The following is a 19,833-nucleotide window of genomic DNA, read 5'->3' on the forward strand; positions in this document are numbered from 1 at the left end:
GCACCTCTCCGGGTCTTTTTTTCCTCCCTCTCCCTTGCTCTCGCAGAGCTCGGGAGGCGGTGGGGGGGGGGCTCCGATAGAGACGCAGGTTCATTTTGAATTACTGACGAGGGCTTGGCTCCCCTCTCTGGCTCACCAAAAGAAAAAAGAAAAAAAAAAAAACCTACCCGGAGTGCTTCTAATTTAGCCGCTCTTCTCCGTGACAGAAAGAAAAATCGCTCGGTTTAATTTGGAGATGTTGGGGCGCGGCGGAGGGGCCAAGGGTAGAAGTGGAGGTTGAAAACATGGCACTAAATACACGACTGGTTGTTTTGCTGAACTTGAATGACGGTTAACTGGTTCTTGAAGGCGGCAATAAGATAAACGGTCTAGGTTGTCTGGAAAATTGTAAAAAAAAGTATCTATTTGCGGTGCCTTTCTTTTACTTTCCTGACCCACACTTGTGAGAACTCAAATCACGATATGAAATGATGCAACAGGCAAATGGAGACACTATCCTTTCCAAGCCACAAAGTCCTTTAAAATGTGCATTTTCAACGTTTAGAGCCTCCACTAACATGTCCCTATATTCATGGGATTGGGCAATTTCAAACGTCCATCCCTGTCATTTAAGCCGAAAAAACTCTACGTTAAGAAAAAAACATTCATAACACTCTGAAGTCTATTAGTTTCCGAGTCCGAGCACCCCACATCTGACCCCCGGCACGTCGTACCCCCCTTTTTTTGATCCACGCCAACAGCGAGGTCAGCGATTAAAAAGATATCGTAATGAAAGAATAGTGAGTTTGAACCAAAGGCCGGAGCGCAGAGCGGGCGTCTCTCGGGGGCCCGAGTGGAGGGTAATTACGTCTGGTTCCCGCACCGATCCCACAGGCCGGGATTTTGACGAGATGAAAGGTAGGCCCAAGGCAGCGGTAGACGGGGTGGGGGAAAGGAGGGGAACCGGGTCGAAAGCAGCGCGACACAACGAGGGAATCGCAGGATGATTTCATTTTTGTAGTGTCGTCTGAAAACCGTGCTGGTAGGGCTGCAACTAACGATTATTTCGGTAATCGATTAATCTACCGATTATTTTTACGATTAATCGATTAATCGCTTGGCTGTGAAAGGTGCATGGAAATTGTATTTTTTCAATTTTTTTATCACATAAAGCTAAAGTGGCGGCGCTTGAGGACATGTTGATGGAGTAAACTTAAAGTAAATGTTTGTGGGAGGCTATTAGTGCTAATTCTGCTTTCTGATTGGACGAGGCAAAGACAGATATTTATGAAATTTACAATGTACAAAACACTGCAGACCCTAACTTAAAAAACAAAGTAGGTTTTCATCCACATTACATAATTCTCATGTCTTTTTTGCTCTATTTTAGTCTGTGTTTACTAGAAAACGATTAATCGATTACTGAAATAGTTGACAACTATTTTAGTAATCGATTAGTTGTCGATTAATCGATTAGTTGTTTCAGCCCTACGTGCTGGCATTCCACCTCCTTCTAATTCTTCTCTACTTTGGGTGTTGCTTTTTCCATGGCTGAAACGTGAATCAGAAACAAAACATGAAACTGTCCGCCACATTTTTAAAGCCCATAATCCGTCACTGGACCCGCCCTGAGCAGTTCTACGCCCAAAGTGTGTTCATGGAGGCGCCATCGGTTTCCTGCATGCCTTTAGCGGAAACTGAAAGCTTGTTTTCAGGGCGCCATTCCCAGCACTGCCTGCAGAGGGCGCTCCAGAGAAGAAAATCAGCCTTGGCTATCACTTTTTACTGTCTTTTCATGACATAAACATTATTTCACATACCATGACGTACAAATGAATGCTTATCTACTCAAAAAGATGTTTTCAAGCCTCAATTACGCACTTTAACCCACAAATCGCAATTGTAATCGCTGTGCTCGACAGAAAAACTGCACATTTTCCATCCCCACCGGCCGACAGAGGGCGAAAGGCGCGCTGCCGCATCGAATTGTCCCGGGATTAACCCTCACTAGACTCGGCTTGGCCTCTTTTTTTGTCCGCCCGCGTTAATGAATCCTCCCATCCAAAACAGTTGCTCTTGGGCTAAAGCTAAGTATCCGTAGCCCCCCTGTCTGGTCTCTCTGTCTCTCCCCTCTCCCTCCGCTCTAGGACACTGTGTTTGCTCATAACTTCAGGGCCGCGGGACGAGAAAGAGGGGACGACGTTATAGAGCGGGGATTACGGCGGGGCGGCCCCACACAAAGGCAACAAGCCGGAGGTCTAAATAGCCGGGGTTATATTGAGATGTGTTGTGACAGCGAGGGGACGGGCCCGAAGCTGGGGAATAACTTGGTTTTTAGAAGTCACGCGAAAACCACACTAGTTAAAGTTGGTCATTTTGTAAAACAGTGAATGTATTTATTAGCATATTCCTTAGTAACAACTCATCCCTTTTAAGTCCCGTTCAAACAAACGCAAATGCAGATTCGGAGATAAAGCACAGAAGCAGACGTCGGCTTCAAAGTTTGTTCTCATGCCAAGCACCTGTAGCTCTGATTCACAGCCATTTGGCACCTTTTGCTTTCACGGTTAACTGTCCGCACTTAATGGAATTAGCGGGTGCTGTAAAGTTTGTGCTGAGGCCTCAGGCAGCTGTCACATTTATTTACATACTTCTTGCAATATTCACATGATTCACATACTTCCTACATTATCCACATTTATTCACTGACGTCTTACATTTAATAACACGTATTTACCAACTTCTTACGTTTAATTACACGTAGTTACCAAGTTCTCACGTGTAAATACATGTATTTACTGACTTCTGACATTAAATTACATGTATTTACCAAGTTCTTAGATGTAATTACTGGTATTTACCAAGTTCTTCCATTTAACTACATGTATTTACTGACTTCTTACATTTAATTACATGTATTTACTGACTTCTTACATTTTATTACATGTATTTACCAAGTTCTTCCATTTAATTACATGTATTTACCAAGTTCTTCCATTTAATTACATGTATTTACCAAGTTCTTCCATTTAATTACATGTATTTACCAAGTTCTTCCATTTAATTACATGTATTTACTGACTTTTTACATTTAATAACATGTATTTACCATGTTCTTCCATTTAATTACATGTATTTAATGACTTCTTACATTTAATTACATGTATTTACCAACTTCATACATTTAATTACATGTATTTACCGACTTCTTACATTTAATTACATGTATTTACCAACTTCATACATTTAATTACATGTATTTACCGACTTCATACATTTAATTACATGTATTTACCGACTTCTTACATTTAATTACATGTATTTACCAACTTCATACATTTAATTACATGTATTTACCGACTTCTTACATTTAATTACATGTATTTACCAACTTCATACATTTAATTACATGTATTTACCGACTTCTTACATTTAATTACATGTATTTACCAACTTCATACATTTAATTACATGTATTTACCGACTTCTTACATTTTATTACATGTATTTACCAACTTCATACATTTAATTACATGTATTTACCGACTTCTTACATTTTATTACATGTATTTACCGACTTCTTACATTGAATTACATGTATTTACCGACTTCTTACATTGAATTACATGTATTTACAGATTCTTACATTTATTAACATACTTCTAACATTATCCACATGTATTTACTGACCGTTTATGTTTACCTACATGTATTTACCTACCTTTCCCATTTGTTTTCATGCGTTTACTTACTTATCACATTTATTTATGATTCCCTTTTACAACAATGACTTATTTGCGAGACAGAGTTCACGCTCAGTTCTTAAAACGCCGTGACTCCAAAACCATGCCTCAGCTTTCTCGTCTCCTAACTAGCCTCTAATGAGCTCCAATTCCGCCGTCTATACTTCCCTAAAAAATTCTGCGTTTCTGCCTTTTCCTCACCCAGGAAAGCCCAAAGGTGTTAGCTAGCTTGAAACCGCTAATGCAAAGACTTTGTAGTTTCTTCCAAACATACAACAAAGTTGTGTTTGGGAGTTGTAGCTAAAGTTGGAATTGAAAAGTGTGCTTTTTTTCCCCGCTACTTGTGGAATACTGCTTTTAGTTTGTGTAGTATGTTTAGATATTCCGTTTCCACAGGGTGTCAGTTCATAGTTTAGTCTTATCTCAAATGTGCTATGCCAGAAGAAATGCTCTGACGCACTTATGCCTTATTAGGAAGCCACATCTAAATACTGTACCTTACAATGTGTGACTTCTTAAAAAATGCTTCTGAATGCTTCTGGCCTCATTCACAAAATGGAGGCAGACATAACCATACACAGCCAAAGGCCCCCCCCATTGACGGCCGGGCGCTTTACAACTGTAACCTGCTTATGTCTTTATGCGCATGTTTACGCTCAGGTTTAACTGCCCGTAATGCTTCCGACGCCTGATTTGCAGAGCCGCGGCCATAGTGGATAAATTACGGCCGCTCTTTGGAATATTTACGTCCCCGAGGAGTGGGAGGAGAGCGGGGACTTTAAAGAAGGGGAGAAGAAAGGGAATCGGGGAAGAGCGGCGGAGAAAGGGGGGGAGCGCCGAATGGCCGAGTGTGCCTTACAGCAGCATGTGGGGTTGGTGGGGGGGGGGGGCGCCCTCTGTGTGCTGCGGGATAGGGGATAGGGCGGGCCAAAGGCATTTGCAATCATGAGATGCCTGGGCGGGAGTTTTAGTTGTCTTTGGTTCCTGGTCTTATCTCTGCAAAAAAAGAAGAGAGAAAATGTGCAAGTTGAAGTGACCTTAGAGCCACTCTGCAGAGCATTCCGGGTTATACTTTGCTGCGTAGTAATACTCGAAACATAAACAAACATGCCTGCGATACCAGTAACTTTGGAATCAACGTTTGGGAAGAATCAACAGATTGGCTTAACCAGTGAAAAAGAGTGAATAAATCTATTCCGATGTCAAGTAGGGCTGAAACAACTAATCGATTAATCGACAACTAATCGATTGCTAAAATAGTTGTCAACTATTTCAGTAATCGATTAATCGTTTTCTAGTAAACACAGACTAAAGTAGAGCAAAAAAGACATGAAAATTATGTGTTTTGGATGAAAACCTACTTTGTTTTTAAAGTTAGGGTCTGCAGTGTTTTGTACATTGTAAATTTCATGAATATCTCTCTTTGTCTCGTCCAATCAGAAAGCAGAATTTGCACAAATGGCCTTGTACAAACGTTTACTTTAAGTTTACTCCATCAACATGTCCTCAAGCGGCGTCACTTTAGCTCTATGTGATAAAAAAATTGACACAATACAATACAAATCCATGCACCTTTCACAGCCAAGCGATTAATCGATTAATCGTAAAAAATAATCGGTAGATAAATCGATTACCAAAATAATCGTTAGTTGCAGCCCTAATGTCAAGTCATTTTTCATGGAGCTATTACTTCCTGCAATGTTATCCACTGTTGCTATCGCTGCCTCATTCTTATACTCGCCTTTGTCTTCATCGTAATGTCTGCCTCTCCGATCGGGGCGTCCCGTATCCGACACTCACCTGTCGCAGAAGCCGGCGCTTACGGGGGAGGGGACGGGGGGTTAGCCTGACAAAACGAATCTCTGTCTGTCCCCGACAATCTATCTCCCCTGAGCCTTTTTGTCTTTTGTTCCCCTCCAAAGTGGCTCATTTTTTGCCCTTAATCAGCCTCTTTGCAAGCTTATCTTAAAACCACATTCAAACAGTTTCCCTCCTTTGTCAGCATTTATTGAATACATTCATTATGCAGCAGCAGTGGCAGTGAAATGGAGAGTGGAGAGGAGCGGGCCGGGCCTGTTTCTCCTCCTCTCGCCCCCTCTGGGCTGAGGCGAATCGTTGGAAGACGGCGAGAGAAAGAAAAAACAGGATACAACCTCCGCGCCTTTATGATACCGGCTAATCTCGTATTCTTTTAGCTGGAAAACAAAAGCAAATGAGGCAGGGAGCTGGTGTTGTGGAAAAAAAAAAAAAAAAGAGAGAAATTTTATCTGGAGCTAACTTTGTTTGTGTTCGCTTTGCCCATTTCCTTTGATGATAGCATCGGTGCTAGCGCTTCAAAACAATGGAAATGAGCGGCCTCTTTAAAGTTTGTCTTAAGGCAATATGCTGCTAGGCGTGTGTCCACATTTGTAGCCATCTTAGCTTCACTTCCTTCATGTATTGAGCTTTCGACAATGTTTCAATGTTGTTTTCTTCATCAAAAACATACCTAGAGTTGTACTTTGCTTCATTTGCGCAATTTGGAGTAATCTTGTTCACTCTTCTTCTTCTACTGCAGAGGCACATGTGTATTTCCTGTTTTTTTTGTTGCATAATAGAGAGATTCCACATTTTAAAACCCATAATAAACCGTCACCGGACCTGGTCTAAGCTAAAAATTGCTAGTATTTTCAACAATTGGCACGCTAACACTGACAATTCCCACTGTTTCCTTAAGAGGGCGCTAAACTTCACAAACAAGATAAAGACCCACACATTCCTTGATGATAAAGAGCCCTGGCAACACTTTATAATAACTACACCTTATTTAGCCTCAATATGTGATGAGTTAATACACTTAATAACTACTTAACAATTTATTAGTGAAGTAAGTGTAGAACTATTCATTATGAGTTAGGCAGTCACTGTAGTAGTTAAAGGTGCACTATGTAACTTTTGAAGTGAGAAAAAAATCGTAATATTTGTTTATATTTGACCTTTTAGTGACTCAGTGACTTTATAGGTGCAGCCTGGCACCTTTGGTTTGCGTCTATGATGTTCGAGAAGCAATTGTTTTGGATTTCTGGTACGAACCCACAAAAAACAACGGATCCTGGAGCTTCGTAAAGGCCACTGTGAGGGAAAGCAAAGGTGCCAGGCTGCACCCATGAAGCCACTGAGTCACTTTAAGGTCAAATATAGACATATATTAAGATTTTTTTCACTTCAAAAGTTGCATAGTGCAGCTTTAAGCATCTTTATTAAGGGTTAGTCACAGTTAACTAATGGATTGTTCATGAGACTGCTGCCTCCACGACCCGGCCCCGGATAAAGCGAAGAAAATGGATGGATGAATTGGTCATGATCAATCAAGTCTTAAATCATTATTCATTAAGGTTAAATAAAGTGTAGTTATTATTAAGTATTACTGTATTGAGTAACAGGTTCAGAGTCAATTTAGTTCTTTCTGTGTATTTTGAACTCTTCCAGGAGCATTAACATATGAGAGAGGATTGACGGATGTATGACCTGCTCAGCTACTACTTGAATCACATTCAAAAGCATGTTTGCCGAGGCCGAAGCTACATATTCCGCTGTTTTTAGGCCCTATGGAATTGCTGCAGATAACGCTGTGCTACCTAAATAATTACAAGCTTCCCGTTTGCTAACTGCTGATGATAAAAACTGCAATTTCATCTTCGATTGTGATTACGTTGTATCCCCACGCCGCAGTAATTACAGTTTAAACCAGTTAAATTTGTAACCTTTGTCGATTTAAGACCAGGCCTGACTCACGCTAGCTTTAATGACACGGGCAATTTTCTCAGCTTGACACATCCACCCCAGGCTTGAAGTCCACCCCCCCCCCCTCCTCTGCGCTTATTACAGTGAACGCTTCCACACGAGCCTCTTTAGATAAATAATGCCCACCACGAACCCACACGCACTTTTTATCGCTAGCACATGGACACGGCATTCATGCTCCTTCCCCCTCGCGCCGGATAAGCTAGCACACATGGGCCGCCGCGCACACGCATGACCGAGCGCTTCCAAAACCGCACGTCGCGCATCTATACATCAACACGGCTGCGGGGCTTCTCTTGTGTTTCTGTCTCTTTTTCATTTTTTTTTTTCATTTTTTGGCCAGATGGCGCTGCAGAGCACTGACGTATCTCCTCCCATGTCCAGCGCGTCACTGGCCACCGCTGAGTGTGCTGTCCCCCTGGGGGCCAGAGAAAGAAAAAAAAAAAATGTCGGCCTAGTTCGAGCGGCTGCCTATATATGCACTCGGGCTTGTGTGTTGGAAGCTTTTCTCTCCATCTCTCCCTCTCTCCCTCTCTCTCTTTTTCTGTCGCTCATGCACAAGCTCAAAAGCCCGGAGCGGCAGAGATGATGGAGGCAGAAAATAGCGTCTTTGCGAAAGACAAAGAGAGTATGAGCTGTCAACAGTGTTCAAACCCATTAGCCCTTTTGCCTTGTAATGCCTGTATACACTGGCCGTCTTATTTGATAACTGTCGCCGGTGCTGGAATACCTAACCCACGAAAAAGAATGGTAGCAGACCGCAATTATCTAGGCCAGACCTTTTTAGATCCGGTTTAGCCTTGACGTGATCTTGATCTCGGCCTGGTAGAGCTCGGAAGGTCAAATATTTTTTGCCTGGCCTGCCAGACGCTCCTCCTTTCTGTTCAAACTGTCTGGACAGCTCCTCGCAGCCATTTCATTTCACGATTTTACCCACATCGGTCCAATCACGCACCGAGAGGCGGGACTTCATTCCCCCCAAGACGCGGAAGCCGTCACCACACTCTACCAAAACAATAGAGATGGCGTGCGCGGCGAGTGTTACGATGTTTTCTTCTACTCTTTTGTCTGTTTTAAACCATTTGAAAAAAAAAAATGTAATCCCTAAAACCGGAGCAAGAAGCAGCGTTCGAAGCGTTCCTCGTAAATAAGGACGTTTTTTGGAAAGGCTTCCTGCCGCTTGTTACTGCGACGTATCTGGCGATGCTCTGATTGGCTGATGCCGTCTGTCAATCACGGCCACCGGGAAATCGTTGAGATCATGCTTGCTCCCAGACTATATGTCTTTGAAATATCTATGAAAAAGCATTTAGTTTGGCAGGCCAGGCAACAAATATTTTATCATACGGTACTTGGTGTGAAAGCTTTGAGACCCACTGATCCAGACAGGACAACATCCTTTGCGAACTGCAACATATTCCGTCTCCAAAGCGCTTTATTGTGTTCAAAGGTCCCACTAGCAAAGAAAAAGATCCCAAAAAAAAAGTCTTGTCTGCAATAAAACACATTAACACGTAAATATACCATGTAAGCTGTGTCACCCATAAAGAGTTTCTTATCTCCTTGTCTGCTCGCCCCGTAGTTTACGCTTCTGCAAGCATGTTCTTGAATTGCATGTGATTCTCGTAAAAGTTTGTAACTCCCCTATCTTCTCTCAAACGTTGTTGACGCTCCTGGACATGTCTAAGAATGGGTGCAGTCAACTGAATCTCGATTTAAAAAAAAAAAACAACATAAATTGCACTTGCGACGCTTCGCAATTAGATATTTCCCCACCCCGAATTGTGCAGCCCCATTGGCAACAGCAAACCCCCCCCAACACACCAAACATTACTGCCAGGAAAGCTTATTATGACATGACTTCCCCCCCGACTGCTTTTTCACTCAGCTCACTTTGTTAATTATGAATTGGCGGCTCCTCTTCATCAGTCCCTTGTGCGAATGTTCCCCAGCGCGCCTCCCTCTCTCTCTCCCGCTCCCCCTCTCTTTGTAGTCGATAAGATTGCAGCAAATAGGCCGTTTATATAATCGGGAGAGTCCAAATCAGTATGGTTGCGTTTTTCATTTTGCTAAAGAGCCTATATCCTCTCTGGACTGTAGTATAACTTAAAAAAACGCATGTGTACCGGAAAAAAAAAACATGTTCATCAACGCATGGAAGAGAGTCTGGTAAAGAACAGTTTTGTTTTTTAGATTTTTTTCCACGCCGACTAACACCTCATAGACTGTTTGAGCTTCCAAGCACCACCAGGCAGCGATGAAGATCAAATTCCCAACCAAACTGGTCCTAAAAAAAGGTTCAAAGGCCTCATTGCTAAGTTTGCACGATGGTCTGACCTTTAATCTGTCTTCGGGATGTATTTAATGCGCAATTCTATGCATCGGAGCGTTGTTTTGCAGTAAGCCAGCGAAAGCCCTCGAGCTCTGGGGTAATTGCTAACCGTTTCAGGCATGAGGCAAATTCATTTAGCAGATAAGTACATGTTTTCACCTCCAAGTCCTTACCACAAATGTGTGCGTGTGCGCGCGGCCTCCGTGTGCCATCGCTGGAATGCTCGCGGGGAGCTCGACGCCACGGGACTATAAGTGGCAACATTATTTCACGTTTTGGGAGGAATTTAGGGGGGAAAATGAAAGCACGCTCGGAGAAAAGTGCCTCGGGGGGCTTCCAAGCGCCTCGCCGCTCGCTTCTCAAACCTCCCCTGTTTTGTATGCCGTCGCGGCTCCTCTGACATTTTTCCCCACCGACCAGACGCGAGAGGCCGGCTCTTTTTCTTTTCCGTTTTCTCTGCCTCATTATCTCAACTTTCTCGAAATCCCCCCACCGCCCACCCCTCCCTTGAAAAATTAATGAACACAATCAGTAATTACCGCGTCAATAATTTAAACGAGGCCGCTCGGTTTTTTGAAAGATATGGCGGCAAACGCTTACATAATGGATGACTTTGCATCTCTTACGCTAGATCAACTTTTGGAGCTTTGAGAGAGAAAAAAAAACAGACACTTGGAGTTGCGCTTTGTTCATTACTGCGCCATTGATTTGCTAGCAGGCCGTTAGCCAGGGACAAAACCTTGTATATTTCAGTTTTTTTTCCTGTTTAATTATCGCTGTTGCCTGTGGAGGGCGCTCCAGGCCAAGTGGAAATCCTGACCAACCTAATTCTGTCTCATAAATGGTCTTTTTCCGTACATAGACACTACTTTTAGGTTAGAAAACTTAAAATATGAACATTTATGTGCCTATCAGGATGTTTGTAAGCCACAATCGCCCACATGTCCTAATAAAGTCTATTCATTTATAACTTATTTGTCCTTTCTCCATCTCTTCCCCCAGATTCATCCCGGGCCAAGGCGTGGTTTTGTACCCTCAAATCGGGGATAAGTTGGACATTGTTTGCCCGAGGGTGGACGGCGGGATTGGCGACGGCGTGGAGTATTACAAAGTGTACATGGTGCCCAGGGACCAACTGGAAAGCTGCACCATCACCAAAGCCGACACGCCGCTGCTCAACTGCGTCAAGCCCGACCAGGACGTGAAATTCACCCTCAAATTTCAGGAGTTCAGTCCCAACCTATGGGGGCTGGAGTTCTTCAGAGGGAAGGACTACTATATCATCTGTAAGTACACCCCCCCCTCAAGGCGCAATAAGTTAAAGAGCTTTGAGAAGGTGAGCGGGCCAGCTGTTGACGGCATACTTCGCATAGCTAGGCGCGTCTAGTAAAAAACGAAAATGCGGGAAGGGCGTTTTTACGGTTGGCGAGCGGCTATTGAGAGTTCCAAACTTACAGGTGAGTTTAGGTTGTAGGGCATGGAATGTTTTTGGGGAAAATGTTCAACGTGGGAACCATTTTGTAAGAGGGTTTCTCGAACTCTTGCACTTTACCCCTCCAACGACACTTCTGCTTTGTTATGTAACCGTTTTTGTTCATAAAATCATAACATTTCCTCATTTGGTTCCACTTCATTCAAAGGTCTACGATGAGGTCATAGGATTTTTACATTTTCAAACAAACCTAAATAATAAATTGTGATTTTTATTTTTGGGAAAGAGTAGAGCATTTCAGAACTTGACCCCACAAAGAGATTTGATGACTTCGACCAATTGCCATCCCTTTTCCCAATAATCTCGTAGCAAAAAACCTCCTTCCAAGCACTTCATTTTGCACCTCTCGCTTAGCTCCAGTACAATTCCAATGCCAGAAATGTGAGTTGTCGAAACGTAGCGGAAAAAAAGAAGTGCTCCGACTTTTAAAAGGTGTCAGTCCACCCACTTAATCTAGCAACTGCGTTTCTAAAGCGTTCGAGGTGAGAGGAGAAAATGTGTGTCTGTGGAACTCCAAATGCCTGGAGAGAGTGCGGGCTGTGCAGCTTCTCTGTGATTTTGGCAGGCTTTAACCAGGACTTTGATGTATTTAATGCCGGCCGACTTGCGACATCCGCAGCCAAACTAATCTGGAGTTGTGCAGGCTCGCGATGTGACGTTCACGACGGTATTGAATATTCTGAAAAAAAACTCTTTACCGGAACGATTCCAACGGAGCTCATTTGTGAAAAGAGAAAGATCTTTTCCTCATTTTCCAGTGATTGAGCACAAGAAGCGGCATAACAGCGGAGGAGGCGAAATATGTGGAACAGAGGCGTAAAGCCCGAATTGGATAAACAAATTTCAAAATTGAGAACTGAAATGTGTTCCCAAGACATTTTCATTATTCGATGACACAATTATCATTTTGAAAGAAGTCACACCAAATCGCAAAGTAACTTTTTATCATGTTTTTTCTCATTTAGGTCCATTTTAACTTTGGGTTTTGTGACAGTTTGATGAAGAAACTTATGTCTTATGGTTTTCGTTGAAATTTAAAGCAGTACTAAGTAACTCTTGCCCCTAGAGGCTATAAGCGCAACTGCAGGTGTCGTAGCAAGTTGCGATTTTTTTTACCTATTAATTGTCTTGGAGAGTAAATACTACGCCGACGGGAAAGGCGATGGGAGAGAGTGATATTGTACATCCAATTATTAAATATAAATATTTTTTTTCACTCAAACTTGGCTGTAAATACTGTTTGAAGTGACGCTAGCCCACAGTTAGCTTTGCCCGTTAGCCTGTTAGCTTCTTCTTTGTGATTCTATTAGTGTGTATTGGTGACTCCGGTCCAGTGGCAGTCAAGATGCACACATGGTTTTCTGGCCAGAGACACCAGGGGGCGATGAAAGACCCTCCAATCATCCCATAAACACTTGTATCACCCCCACAGGGACTCTGAAAATGATTTATTAAGGTAAACACGTTACTTAGTACTGCTTTAATGGAACATGCTGAATCGAAATGATTTACTGTAATCTCGCAACTTAAAATATTGCATAGCAGGATTGCAATATTCAAGACATTTAATGAATATCGCAATTTTGTCTCCTCATACTACCTCTCAGCGATCAGGTCTCCGATCCATCACACTGACATCTTTTCAAATCTGCACAAAAGTGAGCTTGCCTTTCAAACGGCCCTTTAAAACAAACTCCACAATTCGGCGCTCACCAAATATCCATAAATCCCGTCACCGCGGCAGCCCTGGGAGGAAGTGGAGAAGGGCCGATTTTAGTGACGGCCCCCCAGCTTCGAACGCGGGAGGTGGACCGAACCATCTGTGTGGCGTAGACGGGGGGGAGCCATCTGTGACGCTCTGCCACCGCCATCTGTGAGCTGTCACTGTACGGGGAGGCTGCACACTCGCCGAGCACGGAAAGAGGGAGAGAAGTTGAACAATAATGAGTGGTGGAGTGGTGGTGGTGGTGGCGTAGTGGGGTTAGCAGTTAGATAATGTGCTGGGAGGTGACTGGTTCAATACGTTATACGCCTGTGGGTAAAGCCACAGAATCCTTAATGTTACAGTAACATTTATAGCTAAGTGTTGATACTCATTTGGCTTCTGCCGCTTTGCTGCGACATCATCTGCACGCCCTGTATAGCAGTTTAAAGGGAAGTACAGTGCATTTGGCCAAAACTGTTTCCAATAACAATATATAGTTCATTTTATGACAATATAAAAAGGAACTATAGGGCAGAAATCGCTTGCTAACAACTGCTATCATTGTTAAACATGCTTATCATTTCCGATTTTAGTATCTCAAAGTCTTTCTAACTTCTCTTTGTGAGCTTTGGCTTCAGTTGCCATGTTGTGACATCATCTGCACGCCTCTATGGTAGTTTAAAGGGAGGTACACTTTCAGCCCAAACTGTTTTCAAACAGAAACAATGCAAACATGAACTATAGGACAGAAATAGCTTTCATGCTAACATTGTTAAACATGCTAATAATTTCTAATGTGATCTCAAAGTCGTTCTAGCTTCTCTATGTGAGCGTTGCCTTGCTGTGACATCATCTGCACGCCCTGTATAGCAGTTTAAATGGAAGTACAGTGCATTGGGCCAAACTGTTTCCAATAACAATGTATAGTTCATTTTATGACAATATAAAAAGGAACTAGAGAAATCGCTAGCTTGCTAACAACTGCTATCATTGTTAAACATGCTCATCATTTCCGATTTTAGCATCTCAAAGTCTTTCTAACTTCTCTTTGTGAGCTTTGGCTTCAGTTGCCATGTTGTGACCTCATCTGCACGCCTCTATGGTAGTTTAAAGGGAGGTACACTTTCGGCCCAAACAGTAGCAATACAAACATGAACTATAGGACAGAAATAGCTTTCATGCTAACATTGTTAAACATGCTAATCATTCCTAATGTGATCTCAAAGTCGTTCTCCATGTGAGCGCTGCCTTGCTGTGACATCATCGGCATACCCTCCACCGCAGTTGAAAGGTGGCCAAAGGCACATATTTGGACAAAAATTAGCACGCTAACTTTGCTAAACTGCTCATTTCCTATTCCACCTTAAAGTCATCATCACTTCTGTACGTGAGCGAGAAACACCGCCGAGACCCGTGAAGCAGATGTTTTTTGTTTTTTTTCCACAGAAACGTGTTCCCTTCTGCCCGTTTAAAGCCCAAACAGTGGCTGCTCTGTCGCTAATGTGTCATAGCTGCAGGGTATTTGCATGCCTCTGCATATCCCGCCGCGAACAGGTGTGGACGCAAACTGAGCAAATTAAGGCAATGGGAGCAGGCGTTTTTGTAAATAAGATGCAGATTCGGCAAATTTGTTTATTCAGGAGTAAACCTAATGGAGTGTGATCATTCATTATTTGCGGTGTTAGTAGTTATTAGCCGTAACAGATCAATCGAGATTTTTTGGAAAATCATTTCTTCATAGTTTTTGAAATGAATTGCTCTTTCTCTTATTTGCACTTCAGTCAGTAGGGCTGAAACGGATCATTATATTTGAAGAAACTTGTATTTTAAAGTAGCTTTTTTCTAAATTTTCAAGTGCAAAATGACATGTTTTTGTAGTCATCACTTAGTTTGAAGGGATAATGGAAAGTTTGAATCATTGTTTTACACCGGTGAAGTGGCAATTTGAAGATGAAAAGCGAAAAATAGTTAGCACATTTTCTAATAGAACAGGGAGAAGTCCATATCAGTGTTAATTTTGACAACATATTTTATTTTAGTTTTAGTCTTAGTCTTTTGACTAAAATGTAATTTAATTTTAGTCAGGATTAAGTAAAAAAAAACGTTTCCATTTCAGTCTAGTTTTAGTCGACTAAAATTGCATGTCAATTTAGTCGACTAAAATTAAGACTAATTTAGTCGACTTTGCATTTATAATATTAATTATAATCATATTTAATCAAGGTCCTCGACTTCATGGAGCTTCTCCACATGAACAAAGCTCAGACCTGTTCATTTGGCAGAAAATTTAAATGATATGAGGCTTTTTCAGACGGTCAATAGAAGTTTAGATGATTTTAGTCTCTCCTTTTCATTTTTATTTAGTTTTATTTCAGTCAACTAAAATATGTGGACATTTTAGACATAGATTTAGTCTCATGAGAAACTTTTAATTTAATTTTAGTCCAATTTTAGTCGTCAAAAATATCACTTTGACTAAAATTATGACTAAATATTTTAGTCGACAAAATTAACACTGGTCCATATTCCCTGGATAGCGCTACAATCAGGTCATAAATAGTATTTTTTTTATTAAAACTGGACAAATTGTATAAGGTGTCATGATTCCAAACCTGTGCTTGTTTTATATATATTTTTACATTGATACCAGTCACATTCCCTGCCATCACAAAAGTCACATTGTTGGCGACTTTATCTTCGGTAGAAAATTAATTTGCCTGATGGTCTCTTCCTCCTCACTGTATCTCCATTGTGTCTGCCTTGTGGAGATAACGGCAGATACAGCCGCATTAGATGTGGTCTGCGTGAGCATGCTGCCAGACTACAAAGCCCTTTACTCTCAAGCAGACATGCCCCCCTCTTCTTCCCCCTTCCCTCATCCTCGTGGCTCCACACCCAAACGCCGCGCTTAATAATTGATAGCCCGACGACGATGCCGGTGTTTACTTACCCCGTCCTGGCGCTTGTTAGCTTTAGCTTGGAGAGGGGATGGCAACAACAGCGGTGTCAGACTGGGGTTAACGAAGATCTCTTGAATGCGGGGTGGTTTGACTTGGCACAGCAGGTGAGCTAACATTTACAGTGTGTGTGTGCACGGGAGCAAACAGTGATAACATTCAAACACGGCGTAGCAAAGTACCGCCGATTAGCGTAGCAATACAGGGCTGCTCAATTGCTCGCGGACGAATGGGAAAAAGCAACTTTGTGTGGTTGGAATTGGCGAAATCGCAAAAGACTGGAATTGCTCAGTAGGGCTCAATGAATCTGTCAAAACAACTTTTAAAGAAATACCAAATTAGGAGCAAAACAAAGATAAAATGTGCAAGAAATCACTTCTAAAACTGAACTGAAGCACATTCGTAAGTTAAGCTAAATGTACGGTAAAGCTGGCATCACTTTACCGGGAACCTAACGTGAATGGAGCAGTTCTTCCAGTGAATGGTGTCACACCTTTCTCGGTTATCAACCACGGGGTGTTTTTCGCGACGTCATTTCTTGACTTGTGCTGTGTACTCTTCGGCTCTTTGTTTGTCGGAGGCCTCGCGCTTCATGTGCAAACTGTAACAGGCAAAACAGCACAGACGGGCGCTAAAATAGACACAAGGCCGGGGGTTAACTGCAGTTCGCGTAGGCGCGGCGCGCAGTCTCGGCAGTTTACCTTTAAGGGTTAAAACAAGTAACAGTGTTTCCATTTTCCGCTACCGAGAAAATATGCGAATCTGGTGCTGGAGCTGTGTCTTTTCGAAGGGCACTATGCTATCACAGCTACCTTTATAAAAAAGAAAAAACAAACCTGGAGTAATATTTTTTCTCCCTTCGTGCAGTTTTGAGTAATCCTGTTGACTTTGGTTGTTTCTACATTGAACATTGAAGAGCTCTCACGTCACAGACTTAAAGGAACAGGCCACTGTTATTCCATACTGAGATATGTTCTTACCTGACCTTAGAGGAGTTGATGCGTACCTGTGTGGTCTTTGTGCGTGCCCGTGGAAGAGCTTGGTCAGCTTCTATCTTCACTCCGTTTGGTGCCATAGAACAACATCTTCGGTCGTTTTGCATGACTGAGGGCACGCACAAAGACCAGACAGGTACGCATCAACTCCTCTAAGGTCAGGTAAGAACATATCTCAGTATGGAAAAACAGTGGCCCGTTCCTTTAAAAGTGTGGCTTGTTTTTATCAGAAGTACTTCCTCCTGCTGCCAGCGGAGGGCGCTTCAAGCAACATAGGACTCCCCTTAAAGAGCTGTATTTACGCATGTGGGCAATTTACATTCAAACCCCTTCTTTTCTTTCGTAAAATACGAAGTACCATCAGTGTTGAGGTGCCAAAAATAAGGTTCTAAGCAACAATTATGTGCGATTACAGACAATCCAAAATAATAAGTTGAGCTTGTGAATTAATTTGTCACATATAGAGATTTCGAAATGTCTTTGACAGGACAGGGTGGATTGAGTTGAGGACGTTCCGCCTTTGAAGAAATTATATGTAAAAATACCTAATTGATTAGCAGGTCTTTTTTTTTTTTTTTTTTTTGCTTGGAAAGGATATTGCGTTTTGCTAATTGCCACCTTTCAAACCGCAATTTCCATTCAATCGCTTTCCCCGCTTACATCCACCACCCCCTCATGCCCAACAATAGCGCATGTCCCAAGACCCATCAGACTGTGACATCGCCCCGGTGAAGAGTTTGCCGCTAAGATTTCGTCAGTCTTTTTTAGAGGGAGAGCACTCGATACGTAATTAATTAACAGGCGTTTAATCCCCCCTCCCTTTCCCACCCCCATTTCTTTTGCACAATCGCGGCGGCTTCCACATCAATGCGGCGGATCTCGGGGCCGACCAATTGGATTAGGGCTGCCTTGCGCCGAGCTTTGTGCCGAAGCATGGGTCTCGATTAGTCCTTATAGCTATATGCTACGGGCCATAAGGGCACGTCGTGAGTCATTGCTATTGTGCCAACATAGCGAAGAAACTGAAAGATACTGCTCAAACAGGCTAACAGGCTAAAAACTATCATCGTGTACATTGTGTTTTCAGTCTTACTTTCAACTTGATTTCAAAAAAGACATATCCTTGCGCTCAAAATAAAACGCAAGCTGTCACCGCACCCGACTGTTCAAGCATTCTACCGCTGCTTGACTGTGAAACTCGCTCTGGTTTTGAGCGAAATCAAAGGGCGCACTCTGGGAAACAAAACCAAAAAAAAAAAAAGAAAAAGGCACAGTAGGGGTCCATTAGCTTCTTTTGTTGTCCAAGCATTTAGCATTTTTGGTAGTTTTTCAGCAGTTTTCCCAGGCAGCCACGCACTAAGGCCCTCCCTGTGCCCGGAGCCTACATCTGAGCCAGTTGTGTGTAAATGTGTGCGTGTGGGTGCGTTTGTGTGCATGTGTGTGCATGTGTGTACGCATAAAGGTAGCGTACAATGCTGCTCCAGTTTAAAGAGCAGATGAGCTTGATGTGATCGTTGGAGGCAGCATGGCCCGCAGCCGAGAAGCCAGTGAGCGAGATGATTATATGAGCTAAAGAGGGAGGGAAGGACGGCGGAAGAGATGGCAAAAAAAAAGAAAAAAGGATAGGATAGGGGCGTAAGAATTGGTGGACGCGGCAGGAAGATTTCATTAAGAATTTCATCAGTGAGAATGTGTTCAGAAGATTCTCGTGTGGATCAGGTAGTAGCGTAGAAAAAAAAAATCCCATTCACGCATGTGTGCACTTTGTAAAATAGAGCATGTTTGGACATAATGATGCTCGTTCTTACTTTAACTCCACCACATTTGAAACATAAATATAACACATTCCACTCCTCTAAAACTTTTAAGTTGGCAGTGTGTTTTGTCCCGTTCAAAAGCCTTGTAGTGCACACTCCGGAGCAGTAGGTGGCGGTGTGCAGATGTGCGCCCAATGCTACTGACTCACAACAAAAGAAGATTTGTGGCGCAAAGATGCTAAATTCGCGGCAAAGTTGTGATTCACAACACGCTTTTTCAAACTCCATCTACTGTTTACATTGATATAGCAAATACTTTATGCTGCCAGTTACGTAAAGATTTGACTGACTGAACCTTTTGTATTGAAGTAATTTGACTGTTTTCCATTAACCGACACAAACAAGGTGTCTGCGGTCAAATTCACCAAAATGAAGACCCTTAAAGGAACAGGCCACTGTTTATCCATACTGTGATGAGTTTAGACAAGCTAATACGTACCTGTCTGGTCTTTGTACGTGCCTGTGGAAGAGCGTGGTAGCTCCCAACTTCAACCCCATTTGGAGCCATAGGAATATGCTGGGAGAGGCTACATGCTAACAACATCTTTGGTTGTTTTGCGTGACTGAGGGCACGCACAAAGACCAGACAGTTACACATCAACTCGTCTAAGCTCAGGTAAGAACATATCTCAGTATGTAAAAAAAAAAACGTCGGACTGTTCCTTTGACGCAGGGGTCCTCAAACTACGGCCCGCGGGCCAAATCCGGCCCGCGAGATGATTTAATCCGGCCCCCGACTTGTAGAGCACAAATCCCTGAGTATGTCAAAAAAAAAAGTAAGTCTCTAGCCCATTCCTGTGCGGAGTTATGATATTTTAACTAAATAGCCAGTTTACTCATTCCAGCCACTAGGGGGCAATTTGAATATATAAAAAATAATTCCACAGGTGTCCAGCAGAGGGCAATTACATAAGAGATCAGAATATAAACACATTATAGCCACGTGGTAAATTAAGCTTACCACCACAGAGTGAATGAATAATGACTACAGTACCTTCAGAAACTTGTGACTCAGGCTTGTAAAGCGCAA

At 42.6% G+C, this 19,833-nt stretch overlaps 1 protein-coding gene across 1 annotated transcript in view; it reads left to right on the forward strand.

Moving 5' to 3' along the window:
- Positions 1 to 19,833, forward strand: part of efnb2a (ephrin-B2a) — a 39,475-nt gene that overhangs the window by 5,900 nt on the left and 13,742 nt on the right. The window contains exon 2 of the mRNA XM_079562969.1: positions 10,840 to 11,123. Coding sequence (XP_079419095.1) covers positions 10,840 to 11,123 — 284 coding nt within the window. The remainder of the gene's footprint in view (positions 1 to 10,839; positions 11,124 to 19,833) is intronic.

Source organism: Gobius niger (genome assembly GCF_951799975.1).
Source record: "Gobius niger genome assembly, chromosome: 9".
Taxonomy (NCBI): Eukaryota; Metazoa; Chordata; class Actinopteri; order Gobiiformes; family Gobiidae; genus Gobius; species Gobius niger.